Consider the following 26,747-nt stretch of genomic DNA (forward strand, 5'->3'; position numbering starts at 1 on the left):
TGTTTGCAACATAAATACAACATGATGGAGAGACAGATACATTTCTAAGAGAATTCTCATTCCCTGAAACAGGCTCTCCAGTAATGTGAAACAGAGTTCCTCCCTAACTCTATATAAGCACAACTAGGACAAATGGAAGGGTAATCAGAATTCCACCCCTGGTCTGGCTCCTATGTCTATGATTGACAGAGGCAGTCAGTAAATCAAACCCTATAAATCAAATATAAATCAAACGTGTGGGTCACATTTGGGTTGCACGGCTAGCCTAATATACACCTATGCACCTATGTTCCCACAATTTCCATGTATTTCTATGTAATTTACTCATTCCCTTTTCTGAAGAACTCTCTTCCAGTTATTTTATCTTTTTTATAATATTCAGTAGTTCACGTACAGTTGGTTTAGACTTTGATTTCCATTTTCTCATATATGCTTCTTTGGCAGTCAACAGAATTAAAACCAGTAAGGTCTTACTATATCTAGGAATTCAGATCCTGTGTCCCAGCTCAAAACAAGCATTTCCTTAGTTACAGCCATTTTGCTAACCAGATATTTCTGACAAAAGTATTCTGCAGGGAAATTTTCATATCTGTCAACTCATTATACTCTCAAAAACATTTGCACCTGATTTCCTCTTTCTTCCCCAACGTACTCCAACATTTGCTACCTATTCAGGGAAAAATTCTTTGAAGCCTATTTGGAGTATAACAGCTATGAAAACACTTCCAAGAAAAGATCCTAAACCTTCTGGTCTTTGCTGTATACTTAAGAGCTGTTGCTTGTCTAGTCAGAAAGTAATAGACGAGACTTCATGGGTTCTGTTCAAGCACCTTTACTATGTCCAAACACATCAGGATTGAGGCTTAATAACTTTAACTTAGATAAACTTATATACATACTACTAGCTATTATTATACTCATACATGCTCACTCTCTGGCTGCACTCTCAAAAGGGCACTGAAACTAGCATGTGCTTGCTATTTATATGCACATTCAGGCCTTGAAATGCTTCTTAAAGATACAGCACACATGCTCTGTTATACAGGAGCCACACATATTTCCTCCCATTATTCTCTGGTAAACTTGCTTTTCCAGTCTCTCTTCCTAATCTTTTCTAGTCTCCTTTGATTGATTCTTATACCTATCATGCAATATTTCATATGCACTACTAATTATCCCTTTTTTAACAAAAGCTTCTGTTCAAGACTCCAACTAAAATCTCTATCAGGGCAGGTTTTTCACTTAGAATATCCCTGTGCCTTTCACTTTCCTTATACTCTGATATTGATTCCTGTTAGGGAAAACACTCTCCAGCCTGCAGTCCAAATATGTTCTTGACCTCATCCCACTCTATTATCTTTCATTGTCTACTTATTTGCTCTCAATCTCTTGGTTCCTCTACCAGTTTTCACCAGTAAATTCAAGCCTCCTCTTGCCTATTTTTTGTACCCGAACTTGCAGTCATCCTTACTAGCAAAATCCCCTTTCTCCATTTTATGCTGGCTTAGTTCTTAGAACACTTGCTGCTACTTTACGGATATAATATTCTATATAGTTGCTGTTCTCCTTGAGGATCTGTAAACAAAATCCCACACTCTCTATTTCTTGAACCCCCTCCCCCCGGCCCCCACTTCTTCACCATCTCTTTCCACTTTGAATTATATAAACTTCTGCTTGTGTTATGCATATGAGCCTTAACTGTGTATCTATAATATATCCCTGGAAGGATCAGCTTATCCCACCTTAACTCTTGCCCTCTTCCCCTCCCAGATAAATTCCTTCAACTGTTCATTAACTATTGTCCACAACTTAGTGGATAAAAATATGCCTGACTTGTATATATAACTAAAGGGACTAAAAACTCTACTAGGGGAGGTCATTCTCTTAGGATTCCCCTATGCCTTTCTCTTTACCTATATTCTGATATTAGGACATGGTAGAGAAGGCAGTCTCTGGCCTGCAGCTTTGGTAGTGAAAGCAGTCTCTAGCCTACAGTACAAATGTGTTCTTGGCCTCATCCCACTCTCTTACCTTTCCTTATCTAATTATTTGTTATTATATACTGCTTGTATTTTACTATCCATAGCCATAAACAAGAGCTTCCAGTTTCTCAGTTTTGTATTATCCTTTGTTTAGTCTCTTCATGCATATCATTAGCTGCCATAACATAAGCCTTTTAAATCCATACTCCTAAATATTTCATTTTATCATGTCCCCATAAATATGAGTAATGTTGAATCAATTTGTGTGTGGGTACATAATTTATGGCTATTGGCTTTGTTTTATCTTCTTTAACTGTATATCCTGAAAAAACTTGAAACTGCCTCAAAATGTTCCACAACACTGAGATGTCCTTGTTTGGATTTATCAGGGAAAAATAATAATCTGCAAATAAAGCCAACTTTTCTTGATTACCATACCAGTTGTATCTTTACATTTCTGAGCCCTTATTTTATTTGCCAGTGGCTTTAAATATAAAGCAAATTACAAAGAGGAAGGGTGACACCACTACCTTGTTTAATTTTTCAAATATATGTTATCAGAGAGGAGCCTTCCTACTTTAATTCTTGCATCCAGTCTTTCATAAATTCTCTTAATTCACCTTATTATTGTATTGGGGAAGGCAAATGCTTCTATTGCCCTACTCATAAAAATCACAGCTTACTCTACTGAATGATTTCTCTGCATCAACACCCACTAACAACACTTATTTTCCTGCATTCTGCTTCCCTCTGGATCATCATTGTTCTATTAATGTTGTTAAATGTTTGCTACCCCTCCACAAAGCCACAATGATCCATAGCTATAATTTTTGACAAAACCATTGCCATTTTCTTAGCTAGTACAGAGAAAAACAATTTACAATTATTTTAAAATTGAAATGGGTGTGATGGGACTTTACCATCATTAAGTAATACAGCCACCACAGCTTTATTCACAGATGTTGGTGCTTCATCTCCTTTTAAAATAGTGTTAAACAACATCTTCCTTATCTTTATTGCTTTCTTCCCTCCTGACGTCCACTGGAATACCATCTTTTCTTAGAGACTTTCCTGAAGGTTGGTTATTCATCACAATTTTTATCTCATCTCTTCCTATCCAAACTGTTAATTGTAGAGCCTCATCTACCTCTAAGCTTGGCATATTTTAGTCTTCCATAAATATTTCCATTTGTGCTTTTTCTTGATTTCCCCACTTTTTTGCTTTATACTAATTTTCATAAAATTTCTGAAATACCTCTAATACCTCTACATGATTTCTGATTATTTTTCTTGTTATAGGCTCCCTAACTTTGGCAACAACTATTTGAACTTTCTGTTGCGTAAGTCATTGAGCCAAAAGTTTTTGTGCTATGGAGTTACAATTAAAAAACAGTTGCCTAAGAGCAACCTTTCTAAACTTATGCATATTATCCAGGTACTCCATTATTTTCTATTTAGTACTCTGCAATTGTGCCTGTTTTTGTTCTGTGAGATTCTCCTTACTCTGTAATACTTCAACCTTTGTCAGCCCCTCTAAATGATTCTTGTTACTTCTTAACTAGATCACTTTCTACTCTGTTTTTAAACTCCACTTTTTGTTTTATCCCACTCACTAGTTATAACTTCTGGAGTACTTTCTGTCTTCCCTAATAAGTCCTGAATAATTTCCACTACCAATTCCTTAAATTCCTCTCTTTTTAACAGTTTGGTGGGGAAGCACCACTGTCTCATCTTTACATCATTATCCTGCATTTTACCTTATTAATTACTGACACATTATCTGAAATAGTTATTGGATGTGTGTCAAAGTTCCCAATTAAATGCACATGTTCCTGTGAAATATAATTTCTATCTAATTTAGCCCAGTTATTATACCTTCAAGAATAATACGTAAATTATCTCAGCGATTCTACTATTAAATTCATGTCTTCCATACCAAATATTTTCCTAAATTTCTTCAGACATCTACCAGCTTTTGTTATATTTTCCCTTCTATGCCCTCAGATACATCCTCCTTGTTGCAAATCAAATTCCAGTCCCCTCCTATTTATATGTAATAATCCCCGCTGAAAGCTGATTATTTTTCCCATTTTTAAGTTCCATAATAGCAGTTTTAGTTGGAATATAAATACATGCTAGAATAATCCTCATTCCTTGCCAGTAGCCCCTTACTACCACACATCTGCCATTATTATTTTCTTTTCCTCTTCTGTCATTATTGGAACTCCTCTATCAACTAATATAAGTACTCCTCTTTTTCTTTGTCCCTGATATTTAGTTGAATATCTATCCTGAGAGCCTTTCTTTATCAAATACACATGCCAAATTCTTTCCAAATCTGTCACCTGTAGTACTGCTATTTGCACTGTGCATTTCTTAATGTAATTAAATATTCTTTCCTTTTCGTTCATACATGTGAGACATTCACATTCCAATATACTATGGAAACTGTTGCTATTATGGCAAGAAGTCATTATTCCCACATATTATATACAGCCGCATTTTTAAATGTCTATTTCCAGCTTTTATGATACATGTACCCACTAATATTTGGCAGGTTAATCCTTAACATAGTTTTTTCTTATCATCAACATTGTAACCTAGGTCACATTTTACAAGACTTTTGTTTTATTAAACACCCTAAAAAAAAACAGAACAACAAAACACCCCAGAACACCTCCAGAACATGTTAACTTTATACAAGTTATGTAGATAATGATGTGCAATGTCAAATAAGGAAGTTTAATCCTCCTAACAGGAACATTTGTCCCAAATGTACAGCTGCTAACACAGGCCCTAATTAACACAAAATTGATATTATCTATGCTAAGAAACATGCTGTTGTCTGTGCTTCTACTTACACTAATTGGTATCTGTTCTTTTTTATCTTTATTCACCTCCTAGATGTGAAAACAATCTGCATGCTTTCAGAAAACATTACATTTTAGCCTTGAAGAAACCACTGTACTGGCTTATATTGCCCTAATCAGGTTATCTCTGTGGAAGTGTAAGACAAAAAAAATGTAGTCCTCTGCTAAAGTCTGAAAGACAATCTGAAGCATTTATTGCTAAAGGAAATTTTTTCATTATATTCGGTGTTCTCATACTTGTTTCCACTTAAAATTTATTATCACATGAAGTCAAGGGTCGTAATCCAGACATTCACCTATGCAAAAGTAAGAGAAACTTATCATCTCTACATATATTATGGTATGTGCACTTTTGCACCCCATCTCCCACCTCAACAACCCAAGATTACAGCCTGTTAACTTAAACATGCTTTTGTCTAGCCTTTCTTCTTTTTGCACAATCATGCCTACATTTCATAATATCAAAAAAGAAAAAAGAGAAGAAAAAAATTATCTGCTTATTTTAGTAATTTTATCACATACAAGATCTAAAATAGCTTGTGCAATTCATATTGTGAAAAATTTCACAGAAATACTGTTAAGAACAGAAATTTACTTAAAATTTAAATTTTCCTTCTTTCCTTCCCCTCACAGTCCTTCCAGACATTAGTGACATATATTGAGGCAAATGCTTTTCAGGTCCCCACAAATTTAACAAAGTCAACAAAAGTCCACTCTTTCCACTTTTTCTTATACAGCCATATTTCTCAAATGCAGCTGATGCTTTACAGTCTCACATTTATTCAACAACTTTCCCATTGCTGGCCTTTGTCCTGTTCATCTCCATCTCCCAACTCTAGATTCTGGTTCAATTACAAGGTACTCATGCGTCCTTTGATGTGCTTTTCTATGTCTTCCAAGCATTTTCCTTTGGAACAGTGGAAAAGGCTTCACTGTCAAAATCTTACTGTGGGCTTTATTATTAGATATATGAGAAGCCGAGACCTCCCTTCTTCTTGATGGCTCACTTCTTTTTGGACAAACTTTTGTATTTCCTCCTAAGCCTGCTTTTGTTTAAATATCCATGGTGCTGTGAAATGGAATTTCTATCCAGTATAACCCAGTTATTGTACTATGGGGAATTATATGTAAATTCTGTATGAAGTCTTGCTAGCAAATTCACATCTTCCATTGCAAATATTCTCATATATTTCTTCAGAAATCTACTTTTTTGTTACATTTTCCCTTTTATGTCCTTCTGATGCATCCTCACTATTGCAAATCAGCTTCCAGTCCCCACTCATAAATATTACTTAATGAAAGCTAATTCTTTCTCCCAAGATTCTGGTAATCTCCATATAAGTAGTTTTAAGTGGAATACAAGCACATGCCAGTGCAATCTTCCTTCCCTGACAATAATTCCCTTATTACCATGAATCTACCATTACTGTCTTTTCACTCTTTTTCTTCTATCACTGTTAAAGCCCCTCGTCAGTATTATTATTACTCTGCTTTTTCTTTGTCACTGATACTCTGAAGTTGTTTGGTTGCCAAATTCACAAGCTCATTTATATTCACGTGTCTCTTGTAACACTGCTACATGCATCCTATACGTAGGTTCATACTGTCGCTCGTCTGGTTAGGATAAAACAGATGAACATTTGTAGGTTCAATTCAAGCAGCTTTATTACACACAAACACATCAGAAATGAGGCCGTTGTAACTTAAACAAACTTATAAACAGACTGACTACTACACTCATACATGTGTTCTCTCAAAATAGCACTGCCTGTACGTGCTCAGTATTTATATGCACATGCTACATTGGGAAATGCTTCTTAAAGGTACATGCACACGCTCTGATCTACATCCTCCCTCTTTGAGAAATAGCAGATATATGAAATGACAGTATTCAATGACATGCAATTTACAGAAATGATCTTCTGACATGCAATTATAGAAAACTAAATCTCTGACATGCAATTATACAAAATCAGACACATATAAAACAATTATGTCCAGGTTGCTGTGTATTTTACACTAAGTATAGAAATACGACCTGACCAAGTAACATAAAAGTCAGAATTGGATCTAACAGCGGGGACTGTCTTCAAGGAATGTTCAACTTTGTGGACAACTGGGACATCATCAGGAATGGGAATGGACACTGAGACATGTTCTTCAGTACTAACATCTTCTGGGTTGCTCTGAGATCTAGAGTCTGTATCACAGGTACAATGCTGCAATATCATTTCTGATACACAGAGAATATGTCTGTGGTTTCTCCTGTAATCTATACCCTCATATGCCACTAAATAGGATCTTGGCTTGGTATATATACCTCTCACTTGACGAATTCAATTAAAGCCTTTGGCTGTTTGCATCCTCACTGTTTCTCCTTCTTTTAATGGACAAAGAAATCTGCTCATTTTATAATAGCAGAATTTCTGAGAAGAACGCTTCTTAAAAATTTGGGCTTTGGTTGCTCTGTTGTTTTTAGCATTAGGCAGCAACAAACTAGAACTGATAGGCAGGGTTGTTCTGGTTTGCCTGGATAGACGTCTCTGAGCAGGCAAGCCTAGTAGGTTGTCACTGGGTAAATTTCTTAGACTGACTAAATTCAAGATGATATCGGTATTGTCACGCATTGACCTCTCCAGTAATTGCTTTGCACTCTGTACTGCACATTCAGCAAGGCCACTGGACTGTGGATATTCAGGACTGCTAGTAAAATGGATAAAGTCCCATTCTTTAGCAAATCTCCAAAACAACTGACTGGCAAACTGAGAACCATTGCCAGAAATAACTTTGTGTGGACTACCATGGACTGAAAATGACATTTCATGTTAGTAATAACAGCACTGGATGTTAGGTTAGGTAGTAAATCGATCTCAAACCAGTTTGAATAAGAGTCTACCAAAACTAAGTAATGACAATTGTTCCACTCAAATATGTCAGTTGCTACTGTTGACCAAGGTAGTTCAGGAATTTGGCTTAGATGAAGTGGCTCTTTTTGCAAATGTGGCTTAGTACTGTTGCACACTGAACAATAAGAAAGCACTTTATCAATGTCTTGCTAGAAAAGGCTAAAATACTAGCCCTCTTGCCCTTCCTTTGGTAGAATCGGAACCTGGGTGGCCATGATGCAAAATCTGAATGGATTCACACTGTAAGGAAGTAGGAACAACAACTTTTGGACCTTTGAAAATGATACAGTCTTCCATCAGCATCTCATCTCTGTATCTAAAATAAGGTTGTACTTCTGGCGGTACACAGGATTGCTTTGATAGCCATCCTACAAAAATGAAGTGGTTGAGCTTTTGCAAAATTGGATCAGTCTTTGTATGATCTCTCAGCTCATCAAGTCTTGTTGTCGAAAAATTTTGCACTACCATGATATAAAAGTCAAAATTCTCTGCATCAAGCTGTTCTGTAGTACTGGGTGATCTGGATAAGTTATCAGCCAGATAAAGAAGTTTACCCCTTGTATAGACCATTTTGAAATTTTGCGTTTGCAATTTGAGCATCATTCTTTGTAGTCTTGCTGGAGCAGAATGCATAGGCTTCTTTAAAATAGTGACTAGAGGTTGATGGTCAGTTCCTGTCTGGATAGCTCGGCCATAAATATAATCATGGAACTTCGAACATGCGAACACAATTGTCAAAAGTTCCCTCTCAATTTGGGCATACTGCATCTCAGTTTGGGTAAGAGTTCTAGATGAATAGGCAACAGGTCTGCCCTCTTGAAGAATAACTGCACCAAGACTGAACTCTGAAGCATAACAGGAAAGATAACTTATGGTTTGTGGACATCATAGTATCTTAATGTAGGTGGGGTAGCAATTTGCTGTTTAAGGTTATCAAATGTTCTCTGGTGTTGTTCTAACCATGACCATGCAACATTTTTGCATATCAGCTCTTTTAAAGGTGCTGACAACTCATTAAAGTCAGGGATAAATTTGCCCAAACAGTCAACCACACCAAGAAAACACTGTAAGGCTTGGACATTGTCTGGAGCTGGCATCTGAAGAATGGCTGCTTGCTTGGAAGGATCTGGCCATAAGCCTGTACTAGTAAATAAATGACCTACATAAGTAACTTCTTGTAATCTAAATTTGCATTTCAGAGGATTTAGCTTTAAATTCACTTCACACGCTCTGTCCAGAACTTTCCTGAGGTTTCTGTCATGCTCTGCTTCACCATTGCCTCTAACCAGTAAATCATCAACTATTATTGCACACGAGTAGCCAGAAAAAATTTGCTCCATTGCACACTGGCCCAATTTATTCCAAAAAGCATCCTGAAGAATCTGTATCTACCAAATGGGATACTGAATATAGTCAGTAGCGAAGATTTGCGAAGAAGCATTACTTTCCAAAATGAATTCTTCACATCTAAGACAGAAAAAACAGTGGCATTTGGCATGAGGATTTCAGTCTCTTCTACTGTACACATAGAATGATGAGGTCTTTTTAATGTCTTGTTCAAGTCTCTTGGGTCAATGCATATTCTGATTTTATCTGATTTTTTCTTATGAGCAGCTACCATAGAAAACACCCACTCATTTGGTCCTGTAACTAGACAAATCACACCTTACTGCACCATTTTCTCTAATTGGACCTTGACTTTGTCCTGCATAGCTACTAGAACTCTCCTTGCTGGTCTGAACACTGGACTGACCTCTGGGTCTACTTTCATGAGTACACAACTGGAAGTTTGCCTAACTTGTCATTGGGCACATGGGCATACTCTGAGAAAACAGTGTCACTGAAGATGGAACTGGGACATGTGCTTACATGATGGACTTCTTTGTTAAAAGAATGCAGTTTCATTCTCAAACTGTCTCTGAGACCTAATAATGACTGCACAGGTCTTCAGACAACATAAAATTGCAAGCTGTAACTGTTCCCAGCTGAACGGCATTAAAGTACTCCTCAGCCTTCTGTTTGAATCTATTCACCTCCATAAGCAACAAGCTTTGCACAGCTGACCAAATTAAGTTGCTCACCAGCCCTCACTTTAGTAAATGTTTCTGCTGACATCACATTACATTTTGAACCAGTATCTGCTTTGGGCTCTATGGGCTTACTATTGATCAGGACAGTACAAATCTACTGTATTAACCTTTTCACAGATACACCATCTATATAGAAAGTATGGTTGCAGCTCTCTATATGATCAACTTGCTTTTTTGAGTGACTTTTCTTAATAACTGAATGAGGCTTGTTTCATTTACAAAACTTTTGAAAATGGTTCAGTTTTTACACTTGTGGCATTGCTGACCAAATGCTAACCACTTCTCTCTTTTAGACTCATGACTGGCTCCACAATTATGACAGTTAACAATAAGACTTGACTAGGGCTTTGCTGTCTCACTCTTATACTGTACTGAGCATGCCCTTTTTACTAAGCTAGTCTTGGAACTTGATAGAAAACTACAAGGTCTCCCAGGAAAAAACGCAGGAATTGCAGCTGCCATGTGCTTAGGCCTGTTTGTGCTTGCCCCATGTTGCATGCTGTCTACGTTTCCTCTAGAGGCTGTTGAAACCATGCTCTTATAACTTGTAAGCATATATGTGTGCCTTTCTGTGAGCTCATGGACCTGACAAATGTCTATGGCTTTGCTTAATATTAAATCACTGCCATAAAGCAAAATATTTTTCACCGCAGCACTATTAACACCATACACAAGCCTGTCCTTTATTAATTCATCTTTCTAGTCACCAAATCTGCACATTTTGACCTCGTTCCTCAAATCAATGATATGAGCTGAAAAAGTTTCACCTGGCTTTTGGTCTCTTGTATAAAATAAGTGCCTCGCTACTGTAACATTTGTCTGGGGGTTGCACATTTCTCTAAATTTGCATTTCAAAGACTCAAGGTCCTCCCTTGATTCTGCTGGTACCACAGTATGGTGGTTTTCCCCCTCTCCTACATATACTTCTGGTGCATACACAGATGAACGCTCTCTTTCAATAGCTTCTGACCCAGCTAAGTTAAGCAAAATGAATACCCTCTTATGTGCATCTTTGTCAGAAAAAGCTGCTTGTATGAAAATATCGCATTCCTGCTCGAATACTCGCCAATTCTCTGCTATATTATGATCAAACAAAAGTGGACCTGGTCTGTGAAATGCCTCTGCCACATCAATACACAGTAGTGAAGGTGCTTGAAATCATGTACGAACATACACACACATAAATATATATGCCAGTACTTGTAATTATGCCCAATAGCACAACACACTCTCTAAAATAACTGCACTCTGCCAAATAAGTCCTTGTAGCACAAGAACACTTGGAAATTACTGTACTTTGTGAAACCACTCCTTAGTGTAAGAAATACTTAGAAATTATTGTACTTTGCGAATAAACTGTAAACAGCAGAAAAAGCTTAGAGTAAGAAACCACTTTGGGATGAATGCAGTTTGCAAATAAACTGGACACAGCATAAAAACCTTTCAAAATGGCTGTACTTTGTGAAATAACTGTGCACAGTGTAAGAAGCATTCTGAAATGGTGGCTTTCTGTGAATAAATGTACACAGCACAAGAAACCTTTTGAAATGGCTGTGCTTTGACTGGGCTTTGGAATGTAACTGTACTTTGCACAAAGCAAACTCTTTGAAATAATTACACCATAATAAAGCACACACTCTGAGACGCTTTGAACAACTCTAGTTATGCTTTGAATGACTTTGATCAATGCAGAATAGTAGTTTGTGCCCAAACACGGTCTTTAACTAAAAAATATGCAGTCGCATTGCTCTTTAAGTTTAATTTGCCCTTTTATTGTACTCGTTATTACTTTTTAATCTCTTATCATGCTCATTATGCTTTTCTTGTGCCCGTTTTACTTTAAACATGCTCGTTATTCAAACCAAAGGTAATTCTGTGCCCCATATAAATAGTTCTGCTAGTTTTATCAAATATCGTGGTTTCGAACATTTTGTTTAATTAATAATGTGGTTTGTGCTTTTCTTTTGCTTAATACTATGTTTTTGTGCTACTCATTTAATTAATAATGCGTTTTCTGCCTTATAAATGCACCATTTCATTTTCTTTGCCAAATAAATCATTTGCGCAGTTTTCTTTACCTTGTTTCTGCCCCCTTTTTATTTATCAGAGCTCTGTTTTACTCAACCTGCTTAATCTGCTCTGTATTTATATATACATGCTACATCTGGAAGTAGTTCTTAATGGTACATACACACATTCTGACCTACACACAGGTACGTACTAGGTTATTGATTTGTGAGGCTGTTATGAAGCCTATTCCTACATTCCCTTTGGTAAATTTTTTTAGCCCTTATATGTTGTGTTTAAATAACCTAGAGGTAGCAGAACAGATATGCTGTGAGATTTACTTGTTGCCTCTATCCAAGAGGGACATGGAAGACCATCATAGGGTGAATTTATGATTTCCCATCCAGTTGTCCAAATTACATATGAAATGAGTAGCAGACGTACTTAATTTTATGTGGCATGGAAGATAGTTTCATAGAAATGGTATTCACTGTGATACATACCTATCTCTTCAAGTCCTACTTATGTTGCAAAAGAGACTGAGGTTCCTTAAATTGGTGTTCACACTACTACTGGACTTGTGAATGTGTAATAGATCTGAGAGGACAGGGTCAGATGAGGCTCTGTACACGAGGCAGAGGTTGCCTCTTAGTAGCCTATGTGATATTAATAAGAGGAACAAGGCATTGAGACAGTCTGCATAGTTTTTATAATTTGGGTCCTTGATTTTTTTTTTAGTGAGAAAGAGTTGTGATCATTCCAAGTTGTGACAAGTGCTTGGATAGGTACATAATGAAAGGGGTATGATATTCAATGACAAGTCTAACAAGAGCTTAGTACAGTGGAACAATTACAGCCCTGGACCTGGACATCATACCATTAGATATAAAATGTGCTATGAATAAAGATTTTTTTTTCACAATAGTGGATATGTGGCAATCAAAATACTGTTCATTGTTGACAAAGGTTCCCAGATCCCTGACTAGTGAATCAATTTTCAAGGCTGAGTTGCCAATGCTTGTTGAAGTTTCAGTCCCTGGTTTCAACACACGCTATTGTTTAGGAAAGGCCCTCTTGTAGGATCTTGGTGTCTTCTGGAGAATTTATGATGGTATCGAGTTTAGTTGTCTGCAAACATGGTTGGCCATAAACCTTTAAAGTTTGCTTTGACCTCTGAGAAATAGATATTGAAGAGGAGTGGCTCAAGGAATGAACCCTGGAGTACACCATTGGTGACAATTCTTTTAGAGGTGGAAGAGCCACCTGCCCTAATTTCCTGGGTTGTATGTATGAGCCAGTTTGCTATCCAATGAGTTACATGAGGATTTATTTTAGCTGGAATACATAATCCATGGAAAATGAGTGTGGGATGGTGTTGACTACCTTGTTGAGATCTATATTTGTGGTTTACACTGATTTGCCCTCTTCCACTCTCTCAGCAATCTCCTCAAAGATGTTGACCAGGTTAGGAATGCAGTATCTGCCCTTGACAAATCTAAACTGGCTTGCAACAAGCATTTATAGGTTGTCTATGTTGTTATTTATTAATACCATAATGATATTTTCACAGCCTTACACATAAGGTAGGACAAGCTTTTGGGTCTATAATTATATGGGCCTGATGATGCCCCACATTTATGCTAGGGGATGACTGTTGATATTTGCCATTCAACCAGCATGAACATGTTTGGTGGCTGATTTTGAATTGCCTCTTAAGGGAACGTGACTAGTCCTATTTAAAAATGAACATTAAGCAGTTTAGTATGTTATCAGATCCCATGGAAATAGCCTTGTTGGCCTTGGATAGTGGCTTGAGAACTTGTTCTTGGGAAATTTGAGGGGGTGGAGATGCAAATATGTGATCTGGAAATATAGGGGTGGTGTAATTAGAGCTAAATTTGTCTGCTAGTAGACTGGCTACATCCACTGAGTCAGAGTATGTGATGTCATTTACTATTAGTTCTGTGTAGTGCTGGGCATTGCTTGTGAGGCTTCTAACCTAATTAAGCAATGCTTTGTGGTTATCCTTCACCTGGGTGGCTATTTTTACCTTATATCTTACCTTGTTTAACTTGATCAGTTGGGATATCTCTGTTTAGCGGCGTATCAGCCTTTTCAGCATCTTGACAGTTAAGGAGAAACACACGTTCTACCATGCACTTCCAAAATGTTTAACTAACTTTAGAATAGCTAAAGAAAAAAAGAGCAGTTAATAGTTTTAGTTCTACAAAAAACAGCTATTTTTAATAAAGGAAAACTACGGTGTTTCATGATTTTCATTTTCTAGCCTTTGTGCCACTGACATTAATGATAAAATTGATAAGGCAGCCATTCTGGCAAGTAACTGTTACTTTGACATATTCTGCACAACAGTTCTTTTGAATATATGTTTTCAACTTGCAACTTACATGGCCACATTAGTGCTTGACAAGCTGACCTACTTTGCATTTTGCTGCATTTCATCTCAATTTGAACCCATATCTCACACTCCTAGATTTTTGTTTCACTATAAACACTTAAGGGACAGAAACTTGTATATAAAAAGATATGGAGGAGGGCTGGTGTTTAAGGACTAGGTGAATGGACAGCTATCTACAAATACAGATATTTTTGCATTAGGTCTTAAAAGTATTTTAAAATTTGGGATCTAATACAGAAGGCTGTATGGCATTTGACTGAAACTAAATGGTTAAAAACTATTTGAAAATTCACTTCAGCCCATATATAACAACCCACAAATTTAGGCATACTGTTGCAATAGGGCAAACATCCTACTTTGTCACCCCCACAGTCTTACATTATTGGAACAGGAGAGAAAAGTTTATATTTTCCAAGGTACCAGGCAGCCTCATAGTAAGAATGGGTAAGTAAAGGAGCTGTGGGATATTAATTAAGGGATGTTGGGGGGTACCTGCAATAACTTGTGTAAACATGTGCCTTTTTTCCAATAAACATCTTTTTTAAATTATCACATATGATATAGACAATCTTATATTTATATAAATGAAAAACAAACAACACTGACACCACTTTAGTTGCAAACAGGATACATCACAGACACCATTGAAACAAATGTACTTGCAAACATTATACATCACATATAATCTACCCAGTAACTGTCAGTTAAGCATTATATGGCTCATTCAAATCCTGCCTCCTAAACCTTGTTCCTTCTCTGCATATATTGTTCCCACAATTCCAATTTTTTCTACGTAGTTTGCTCTGTCCCTTTTCTAAAGATCCCACTTCCAGTTGTTTTATCTCTTTTACTGTATTCACTACTTCTATTAAAGTTGTTCTAGACTTTGATTTCCATTTTCTAGTAATTGCTTTTTTTGGCAGACACCATAATTAGGCAATTACAATTCTGTATCATAGCTCAAAAAAACATCTCCCCAGTCAATCCAATCCATTCACCCACCATATTTGACAGAGCGGTTTGCAGAGAATCCCTAAAGTAGGCCAGCTCATTACACTCCTAAAAAATACGTTCCACGCCACCTCTTTCTTGCCCATCACACTTCCAACATTTGCTATCCACCCAAGGAAAAATTCTTTGGAGTCTACTTGGGGTATAAAAATACCTATGTAAACACTTCCAGGCAAAGATCCTAAATCATCTAAACTTTGTTGTGTATTTGGGAGATATACATATATTCCCCCACTGTCTCTTTGTGAATTGCTTATCCATTCTCTCTTCCCAATCCTTTCTAAGCTTCTCTGATTGATTCTTATAATTATCAAGTAATATTTTATATGCTGTGCTAATTATTCCTTTTTTAATGGCAGCTTCTGTCCTAGATTCTATTAAAAACTCTACCAGTGCTGGTCTTTCATTTAGGGCACCCTATTTCTTTCTCTTTGCCTATACTCTGATATCAATCCTTGATAGGGAAGGAAATCTCTAAGCTGCAGTCCAAATAAATTCTTGGCCTCTTCCCATTCTATTACCTTTCCCTTTCTAGTTATTTGCTCTCAATACCTTGGTTCCTTTGCCAGTTTTCTCCAATAAATTCCAGCCTCTTCTTGCCTATTATCTATATCCCTAACCACAGTCATCCCTATCAGCATAATATCTTCTTTTACTGACTATAGACATAAATACTTTTTAATCATGGTTTAGTGTTGAAATGCGCCTGTATGAAGCTGGATGTGATGGATCTTTTCCCTCTTTAGGTGTTACAGCTACCACTGCCTTCTTCCAGGATGTTGGTACTTCTCCTCGTCTTAAAATACTGTTAAACAAAACCTTCCAGATATTTATCAGTTATTTTCCCCCCTAGCTTCCAAACTTCCACAGGAATGCCATCTAGTCCTGGGGAACTAAAGAAGTGTTTTTTTGATACAGCTTTATGACTTTGTTGTCCCACATCAGTAACCATAGAAATTTCAAACATACATAAATTAATTTACAGAATGTCCTGCAACAGATAAAATAAGCAGCAGCCAAATTTTGCATCTGTTCTTGCAAATCAAATGTAAAAGTGAATGGTACAATGATATGAGAGAATATACATTTTGTTTTAATTACCTCTAACCCTTTGACAAGCCTGTTGGCAAGGTCAATGGTCCTGCTGGTTCGGTTCACTTCTTCCTGGCATCTGACTTTCTCTCCTGTTGCTTTTTCAAATGATGTTGTGAGTCGATTCAAGTTATTGTCTAGGTCCTAAAGTATATAAAAGAATAGTTTCTAAATATCACAAGAATACAAGTCTGGCAAAAAATAACTAACTAAACAATAAAGGGCATTCTTAGCCATAAGAAGACAACTGAAAAGATTATCAAATAAACATATTTAATACTCTTTTAGTGTGTCAGCAGTTAGTGGGCCATGATTAATAATGTAATATTACAATAAAGTCCTGTAAATGCAACCAATAAGTCTTATTTCAGAAGGTGACACTATAAATGGACACATTATATAAAAAAAACAAGGAAAAGAAGATCGTGAGGACACATTATTGCATGAGAAACAAGAAAGGATTATGAAACTCAGGTGATTAAACAATAAACCTCAAGACTTCCCAACCATAATGCAAAGAAATCAGAACAAAAGGCAAAATATTAAGTTATGTATTTACCAGAATGTTAGCTTTAGCTATTATTGGTCCAGACACTAGAACTAATGGACCGGTCACCTTGGTGCCTTTTCTATCATCAACCACACACTTCACTAGTTCAAGCTCCTCTCCTATACCATAAGCCTTCCTTACCCCTTTAGACTGAACATAAATGACTTAACATGCATACTTATCCATTATAATTATGACATGATCTGAAGAAAACTGTATATCCAAGGGAACCCTTGAAGCCTATAGCCAAGCCTTAAGTATCCTTCCAGGTCCCCCAGATATGACAATTTGTTTAGGGTTAGATGTATGAGTTATTCCAGTATCCAGAGAGATACCAGCTACAGCTAATGTTCTGGTAAGTAAAAAACATACGTATTTAGTCTGGTTTTGTCCAGACAGAAGCTGATGAGCAGAATCTTCAGCAGACCTAGAGTGGCCTAAGATAACAAACCTTTGAGTATGGGGGCTCCAAAAGAAGCCTGAGCTCTAGACAAGATATCTAAGCTGCAAAGCTTGGCAAAGGCATGTAAGGTAAACTACAGAGCAGCAGCACAAATTAGTTCAAGTGGGAAGCTTTAGACAAAGTCCACAGACACAGCTTGAACCCTGACAGTGCATGTTTTCTGATTAAATAACAGGGATTTGTTACTAGAAGAATAACAGAAGCTAATGCAGACAGACATTTATTTTGATAAAGTGACTTTGGCAACTTTGTGACCTTTTTTAATGTTTTGAGAGTGGGATGAATAACTGGTCATCTTCTCTGAATTCTCTTGTTCTGTGATGATAAAATCTGAGCTACTTGTGTACATCTAAGCACTGCAGATGATATTCACCATAGCTGCATCAATTTGGAAAGGAAACTGAGAGGAATGGATGGATTCAAATTCACCTTCACCTGTATGGCCACCTTGAGGATAAAGGAAGCGTTAGTTATCAATGCCACTCTATCTTTACGGAAAATAATGTAAGGGTATCTAGATGACAAGGCCTGGAGCTAAAAAACTTAGTATCAGTGGAGCCAGCTGGCTGAAAAGAAAGCAATCTAAGTTTCTCGACAACAAATGAAAATCCCATGGGGATCCCAGGGGCATTGGGTGCTGATTTGTCTAAACATGGGCTAAACTCTTGGCTAGGCTTATAAGGGCCTCAGGGCCAATAACCTAGTAACTTCATATGACACTGGGCAAAAAAAAAGGTCTAGATTTAAAAAAATCCTTTTAAAGTCTTTACATAGTTTGTGTGAGGCTGAGAATGAAGAAGTGAAACCTTGGTGATAAGAAGATATGGCAGCTAGATGAATTTCACTGAGGAGTAACTGACCCATTAAATAAATGTGTTTGCTAGAAAGCTCAAGTGCTAACCAATAAGGGTTAAGAAGGGGACTATTTTCTGTTGACTATCCAAAATAGAACACATTTTCCATTTCTTGCCTTCATGGTTGTTTCATTGCTGTAATAACTCATTTTATGGTTTCACAATAATCTTTTCATGGTATGCAATCATTTTTACCTTTATTCTGTTTTTTTTTTTCACAACATGATGTTCTGCTTCCATGTAATTCTCTGTGGAATGTTCTCTGACCTTTTAATGTCACTTAAGTGATTCCACCAAGGCTATTACAGCAGTGTGTGAAAGTGATTCTGAGGAGTAGGATGCTTCTTCTAGTGATAGCAGTGATGTCCAGGTTGCTGGTTTAACATCTGATATTGGAATTTTAAATTTTTACAAGGATGACCTTTATTTAAATTCAGCAGGAACTAAAGCTGATAGTGATGTTGATGCTGATGCAGCTGTGTAGCTTCTTCCATATCGTACTGAAAGGTGTTTTGGAAATCAATAATATTATGAGTTCTGTTAGGAATAGAGTGAATAATTTATTTTGCTGTTGTTTACTAAATTAAATCTCTCCCTCTCTGTCTGTCTGTCTCTCTCTCTATATATATATATATATATATGTTTGTGTGTGTGTGTGTGTGTGTGTGTGTATATATATGTATATATATATATATATATATATATATATATATATATATATATATATATATATATATATATATATATATATATATATATATATATATATATATATATATATATATATATGTGTGTTCATATACACACACACACACACACACACACACACACACACACACACACACACACACACACACACACACACACACACACACACACACACACACACACATACAGTAAACTATCAGTTCACCGAAACTCAAGCAACCAGCACTCTTCAAGCAACCAGCAAAAAAAAAAGTCGAGGAAATACAGTACAATTTTCATGTGTTGCACTTTCTGCCCCCCCCCCCCCAACCGCAGAAACATACCTTACGTTTTTAGAGTTTTAGATTTTTAAAAAGGAAGATAGGAATACATTCCCTCTCTCTCCAATCTGAGAAGAAGTCAAAACCAAACAAATAGTATAGGGTACAGTATTAGTCAGGCCTATTTTTAATAGTAACTCTCAAGCAACTAGAAATTACAGTTATCTGGCATCAACCAATCCCCATGGGTGCCGGTTAACTGAGAGTTTACTGTATATATATATATATATATATATATATATATATATACATCTATATAATGATATATAGATATAGATATAGATAGATAGATATAGATATTGATAGGTGGATAGATAAAGATATATACATTTTAAACGGGTCTATATCAGATTGTCGAATGCTGACAACTTCGAAGCTTCAAACTTCGAACTTGAAAGTTCGAAGTCTAAAAACGTCGAAAGTAAAAAAAAAAACCAAAAAAAAAAACCACTCAAACCCCAAAACAAACAAAAAAAAAGCTCTATGCACCCCCCACACCTCCCGCTACTTAAATATACCAACTCCAAGATCGCACTACAGTGCAGTAAAGGGAAATCTTCCCTTCCCACACTCTATGGCGATCTCTGTTATACGTTTCAACATTTTTACACTTCGAACTTTCAAGTTCAAAGTTTAGTGCTTTGAACTTGTCAGCATTCAACATTATGATATAGACCCTTTTAAACTGGTGGCTGCATTACTTTCCTTTTGTGGTCATACTTACTATTACTACTGATGGAGAGGTACACTGTTGTTTTTGTATGGGTTTAAAGTGCTCTTATTTAGTATGTAGGGTAGAAAGTTAGAGAATGGTATAGATCTGTTTGAAAATTAGCTATGAATAAGAAATTAGGACTGAGCACTGGTCCTACCAGAAGATGAGTCACATGCATACACACAAAGCTATCCTTCTAACTTCCTCCCTATGTAATGTCAACTATTTCTTTTTACTTATTTATTTCAGAAAGAAAATATAGCATGAAATTGTAGGATAGGTATGTAGTTGCAGTTCATGAGGGGAAAAAGGCTTACTCCTGAAACTGTGTGGAAGGTGACAGAGAGAGGGTGGAATAATGAGAGTTATGGAAGCAGACCATAGAGATAGACTGCGATGTGCACAATGGTGATGTATGAAGTATGCAGAAATATTATTTTGAATTTCCATGTGTGTGTAAGAAAACCTAGTCAGGCACTTCCTGCAATTTTCTGGACAGTTGAGAGGTATGCACATTATAACTATCATCATATCTTGGTTTAGACACCTTCACAGAAACAAAATGCACAGTTAATAACATTTTTGAAAAGGAACTGCAATAAGCATGAGGCTAGCAACAGTACAATCCACAGATGCAACTTATCTCACCATTGCACACACTTAACAGGAACTCCTTGAAAAGTAATGCTATGTAAAATAATACAACACTCAAGTGCAATAATTAGATTATAAAATTAAATGCAAATGCATTTATACTGTTTTTATATTATCACATTTGAAAACAAAGAAAAAATAAGAGCAAGTCTCTGAAAACAGCTTCCCATACTCCAATATTTCCAGCTCTACTCTAACTTTTACCTAACATGATGTCTTGCTGGCGGAGTGTAATTTCATAGAAAAATAAGTTTCAGCATTCCAACAGAAGCTCTGTATTGGCAATTTCAGACAGGAAATAAATAATTCCAGAAGATGGTACTGAGAAAGGAGAAAGAACTATGAGAATGACCTTGATTCTGCAAATTTTGGCTTTCTAGAACAATTTGGTTATGAGTAGAAATGGGGAAAATGCATAGAGAAGACCTGGTCAAAAATGAGAGATTGCTTCCCATGGTGACTGTCTTATCATTGGATGATGGCGAACAACCTGTCACATTTGGTATTTAATTTTTAGGCAAAGAGACTGCAACAGTGTCCTCCACTGTTGGAAAATCTTGAGTGCTAGTGAATTGCTGAGAGACCAGTACATGTGTTACAATGAGAAAATGAAGTAATGTAACAGCTCTTTTTCAAGTTTATCCTTATTTGTTTACATACCATACCACTGCCATGGTGGAGCAAATACTGCTTTGTTGTAAAGCACCTTTCCAGAGAAGGTATCAATATGAGCAAGTCATCAAGGTAAGGAAAGATTCTTTCCTCTAACAGGTGCATGTAATCTATGATTGCAACCATGCAATTGGTCAACATTCAGGGGGCTGTGGTGAGGCCAAATGTCAGGGCTCCAAACTGATAATGACTGGCTCCCACCTGAAATCATAAGAATCTTCTTGATGACCTCTCTATTTTGATGTGCATGTATACATCCTAAAAATCCAAAGAGCACATTCAGTCTCCTGCCTGTAAACAAGGCAGGATATACTGCACAGTGACCACCCAGAATGACTCTTTCTTTAAAAACTCATTCAGTTGACTGAGGTCTAGAATCAGTCTGAGGTCCTAAGTCATTTTGGGCACCAAGAAAAAGTGAGAGTAAAATCCGGACCCACTCTGTTCTGGTGAGACTACTGGCGTGGCTCTTTCCTGTAGAAGGTTGTACATCTACTCTTATGCTACCTTCCTCTGTTGGGGTGATAGTAGTGCTGCATGAGAGGCAGGTGTTGCGTTAATCTTAAAAATATGGAATAGCCCCTGGAAATGATTTTCCTGATTCATTTTCCCTGCTTGATGGCCACTCATGCATATAGATGAAGGGAAAGATATCCTCCCATATGCCTCCAGAGTGGGATAGTTGGGCAACCTTTGAGGGTTCATAGTGTGGGAATCCTTGAAAGGATCTCCTGAATCACTGTTGGTGCAGACCACCTCTGCCTCCTAGGTGATGGTTAGGAAATGGCCCTCTCTACAACAGGATCCTTTGTCTTACTGCTAAATCTGCTGGGACTGTTGGGATTTGTGAAACCATATGTTTTTTTTTGTACCTTTTTAAATGATCTGAGGGACTGAAATTTTAACCCCAATAGCTGTGGTCATTTTGTCAGCTCATTCCAGCACTTTATCTTTAACCTTTTGCAAAAACAAGGAAGTGACATCAAAGGGGAATTGACAAAAGGCACCCTGAAGTGTTTTACAAAGTCTGTAATGTGTAGCTAGGCCTGTCAACACAGTGCAATGCCTGAGTCAGTTGCTCAATCAGCTACATTATATAACAATCGGGTCTATATTATATTGTCAAAATGGCATTACAGTATAATATACAAATATAGAATGAAATCCTAAAACAGCGAAAGCTCAGGTCAGCAATTTCTTTCCTAGGGAAAAAAATCGCTTTGCCTGAGCCGTGACATTGCCTTTACCCCACTGTAGTGCTATCTCAGAGTTGGTACATTTAGTTGTGGGGGTGTATTTGAAATGTTTTTACTGGTGTGTTGTGTCTTGCTGGTCTACCGATTTTGTTCCCTAGGAAAAAAATCGGTGACCTGGGGTTTTGCTGTTTTCGGATTTCACTATATATTTGTCGAAACACCATTAGCTGTAATGCTGTTTCAACAATATAATATAGACCTGTAACAATCATATAGCTAGTGATGAAATAGCATTATTGGTTGCCACTTGGGTCTGCAGCAGTGTCCTTAGTTTGCTCATGAGCAATTGTTTCAATGTATCTATAGTTTTGTCAGCTGTGTCCATCTGAAACCTTATCATATGCACCAAGTAATTCATCTTACTGATTACAAAATTAACTTGATGCATATACACATGTTCCATGTCTATCTGTCATCTGTGGCTCTTTGGTAGGAGGATGAATAGCTTGAACATTCTCCAGAAATCACATCTGGTGACTGTTTACATTACTATGGAATTAACAAGTGGATTTTTGCTCCAGTGTTGCCTATCCTTGAGAGTTTGCAACACTATGTTTGGCTTTCATGGTATGTGCTCAGGTATGTCTGACTCTCTCCATTCATTGAGCACACTAGAAACTTTTCTGGGAGTGGCGCAACTCGGGTCAGTGGGGTGTGGACATATAAGCCTCTTGCAAGAATTCTTCCTCCAGGAGGTGGGATCAGCTAGCCAAGATCCCCTCTGCCTCAAAATGTCCTGGATGTAACCAAATGTGGTGTTGTCAGGAACGGACTGGGGGTAATTTCCCTTTCACTGAGATCTGTGTCAGGGGAGATAGATGCCAAGGGGGAGTGCAGATGTTTCCTCTTGCATGGCCTCTTCCTAAGGAGTGCTCAGGGGGCAACTAGTCCAAGCTCTCATTGGGAAAAGGCAACCTAGACCTTGGCATTTGCTTATATGATCCTCCGCCCTGTGGTGGCAAACTTGATGTGCTCCTGAAAGACTCAGTTTCACTTTTGTCTATGGGTAGAACCAGTGGAACGTGTACTGTTCCTGCATGAAGATCACATCCAATTTCCTCTTTTTCAGTCTGTTATCTGAGGTACTCTGGCTCAAATTTGTTGGCACCACCCTCACTGGCATAGGCAGCAAAGGTTGGGTACCCATGCTGACAGTTGGTGCAGACATTTCAAGGTCACCAAGAAAGATTTCAGCACCAAGGGATCAAACGCTGAGAATGTTTAAGTTGACAACAGCCCCAACAGGGTAGCAGAGAGAGCCTGCATCAAACACTCAGCATTCAGGCCTTCTGACCTAATGGGGGCCGGTATTAACAAGCATATATCTCAACCTCTTACAGCAAGAAATCTGGATGGACAAAGCCATAAATAAAAGTGGGACAAAGGCCCAAAAATAGGGACAAATTTTTAAACATTGCTCTTACAAACTTAGAAAGTTGATAGAATAACAGGTTTTGCATTAGCATATGATACAGGCAAAACTTTGAACAAGCTGAAAACAAGGATTGCTCAGCACCTACATGACATAAAATACCATACCTGCAACAAGGCATGGCAATGAAAAGACTGGGCATAACTCCTTCAGGTTCCATATCATAAATATGGTCGGAAAGGGAACACTACAAGGCTCCACCAACTTTCTGGAGAAAAGGGAGCTGGATTGGCAGATCCAGCTTAATGCAGGCAAACCACAAGGACTCGGCAACATAATCTCCATCAGCAGTGTACTGAACTTGATCATCGTGTTTACTACTAACAGTGACTACATTCCTAATGCAAATGTTTTCTCTAATCCACTGCTGCTATTTATGCTCACTGTCTAAAGGTTAATGTTCTGCTTGTTCCACTCTTGGTATATCTTGCATTTACTCTACTGGGTTATTACCCCATTTACATAAGTTTCTGAAGACTATTGACATGCTCCGCAGTAGCTCTAGCATTACCCAAATTGAGAAATGGTTATTCAAGTGGCCTTTGCTGAACATCCTCTGGTCATCTACTGGACAAAGCATTAAAGGGCATGAGAAGGCATGACACCTGTTTAATAATTTTTAAGATTTTTTAAGATGTTTAAGATTCTGGCACCAAATAGTCTGGTTCTATTATTCAACCCTGGATAATGTTCCCTGGGTTAATGTTAATATAAGTTTGGTCGGAATTTAGAAACCTCGATTTAATTACTTTTCAACTGAGTGTTAGTTTACCTGCGCATCTGATTAATAGCTAGGTCTGACAAAGCTTACTTGTGAAAGCGCTGGTTATGACACGGCCAGTTTCCTCCCATAGGTCCATCCCTATACAAAATTAATGTAACACTGTTAACCAATGAGAAAAGAGAGTTTGCATCCATATCTGCATAAATTATTTTAACTGTCAACCAATGAAAATAGAGTTTTTATATCCATATTTACATATTCCTAATGTGCTGATGCTGTACAAAGTATAAATACCCCGACTGTCTGTGGAGTAGTTGTTACAAGATAACAGAAATAACATGAAGAGAGATTTTAGTCACAGCGCTCACCTGCCTATGTTTGACGTTCTTCAAAAATAAAGCTTTAGAAAACCAAAAGGAGGACTTTAGTGGTTTTATTCAACTTTTGAAATAGGAAAATATGAGATTGTGGATCGAGGAATGGGTTTATTCTCTAAAATTGACTTGGAAGCTTGTCTGGCTAGATTGAGTTCATAATCTGAAATTCAATCTTTGTATGGTTATTTTTTAAGTTAGTATCACCTTTGCGATTCAAGCTCAGAGAAGCCTTGGGGTACAGTCTCTCAACTTGAGAATCCTCAGTGCTTATTTTCTGACTGATTAAAAAGGATATGAAGTCTTAAACTCAAATGTCTGTCATTATATTTGACTTCAGTCTTTAATGATTTATCAATAATTTACCAGAAAACCACAATTTTATGAAAATGAACCAAAAATATGAGGCCAAAATCTGGACATTCTGCGAAAATCTGTACAGTTGAGAGTTAAGGATCGTCATCTCCAAAGACACCAAGAGCACAAGTGTCAAAGAAAAGATATAAAACCAAGGGAAAACACAGCTCAAAGTGCAGAAATAAAGCCTATAACAGAGAACTGCACTCCACCAACCCACTAAGATACACAGACCACCTTAACCATGTAAAACTCTTCTAAAAATGTATAAAAACAAACGTGAATTTTAATGTAACAAGCTAAGCGCTTTAGTTCTTAATTGTACAAGACTTCATCAATACTGAAGTACAACACCAGTCCACACATATTTAAAAGCTTATCAATCATCATAAATTACTCTCAATTAAATATTTAAAGGTACATAAACATAAATTACAAAAAACTTTCAGTATTAAGCATTAATTCTAAACTAATTATTCAAGAAAATATGTTATACCAGTGTTTCTGAAACTGGGGTCCGTACAATGCATTCCGGGGGTCTGTGAGCTCAACTAGATTACAAGGTCACTGACTATGCCCATAAAAAAAAAAAGAAAAAGAAAAGTTGCTCCTCTCACATTCAAATTATGATAAAAAAAGAAGAAAAAAAAACTTCCCAGTGTGCAGCTCAGCTGATTAATTTCCACATTTGCGGCTAAGCAGCTGCTTGCCCTGAGTGTTTAGGGACAGAAAGATGGAACAACTTACACATTTGCGGCTGATGCTGAGCAGTTGCTCACTTGCCCTTTGTTTTCTGCTGGGCAGTTAGAAATTGGAGGGAAATTTCAATAACTATTCTGTTCCCTAAAAGTAAGGTCCGGGATTTGTTGGTCGCTGCTCACAGAAATTACTGCAGCGCTGATCGGGACGATCTTATTGAAAAACTCTGGCCTGAAGGTATTTTTTTTAATAAAGCCTTAAAAATGAAGTGAAATGTGCAGTTTTTTGCAGAATGTCCAGCTTTTTTCCTTGTTTGGTCTGTTTCTCATAAAATGGTGTTTTCTGGCAAATCCCTGGTAAATCGTTTTGGACTGGAGCCAGAAAATAATGGTAGACGTTTGCACTTTAGACTTCATATCCTTCAGAAAACTCATACTAATGCAAAACTTGTTCTGTCAACTTTCTAAGTTTGAAAGAGCAATATTTAAAACGTGTCCTTAATTTTGGCCCACTGTTTCCCACCCCATTATGACATGCTTTGTCCAGATTTCTTGTACTGAAGAGGTTGAGAGGTATGGTGTTTGTGTAAGAG

The 26,747-nt window shown here is 37.2% G+C and overlaps 1 protein-coding gene across 1 annotated transcript in view; it reads right to left on the bottom strand.

Annotated features, from left to right (window-relative positions):
• The window catches only part of DNAH11 (dynein axonemal heavy chain 11), a 4,606,558-nt gene that overhangs the window by 1,383,254 nt on the left and 3,196,557 nt on the right, over window positions 1–26,747 (bottom strand). Inside the window, exon 62 of the mRNA XM_044065542.1 lies at window positions 16,387–16,521. Within this exon, the coding sequence (XP_043921477.1) occupies window positions 16,387–16,521 (135 nt within the window). The remainder of the gene's footprint in view (window positions 1–16,386; window positions 16,522–26,747) is intronic.

Source organism: Protopterus annectens, chromosome 3.part0, assembly GCF_019279795.1.
Source record: "Protopterus annectens isolate FY-2018-M chromosome 3.part0, PAN1.0, whole genome shotgun sequence".
In the NCBI taxonomy this organism is placed as follows: domain Eukaryota; kingdom Metazoa; phylum Chordata; order Ceratodontiformes; family Protopteridae; genus Protopterus; species Protopterus annectens.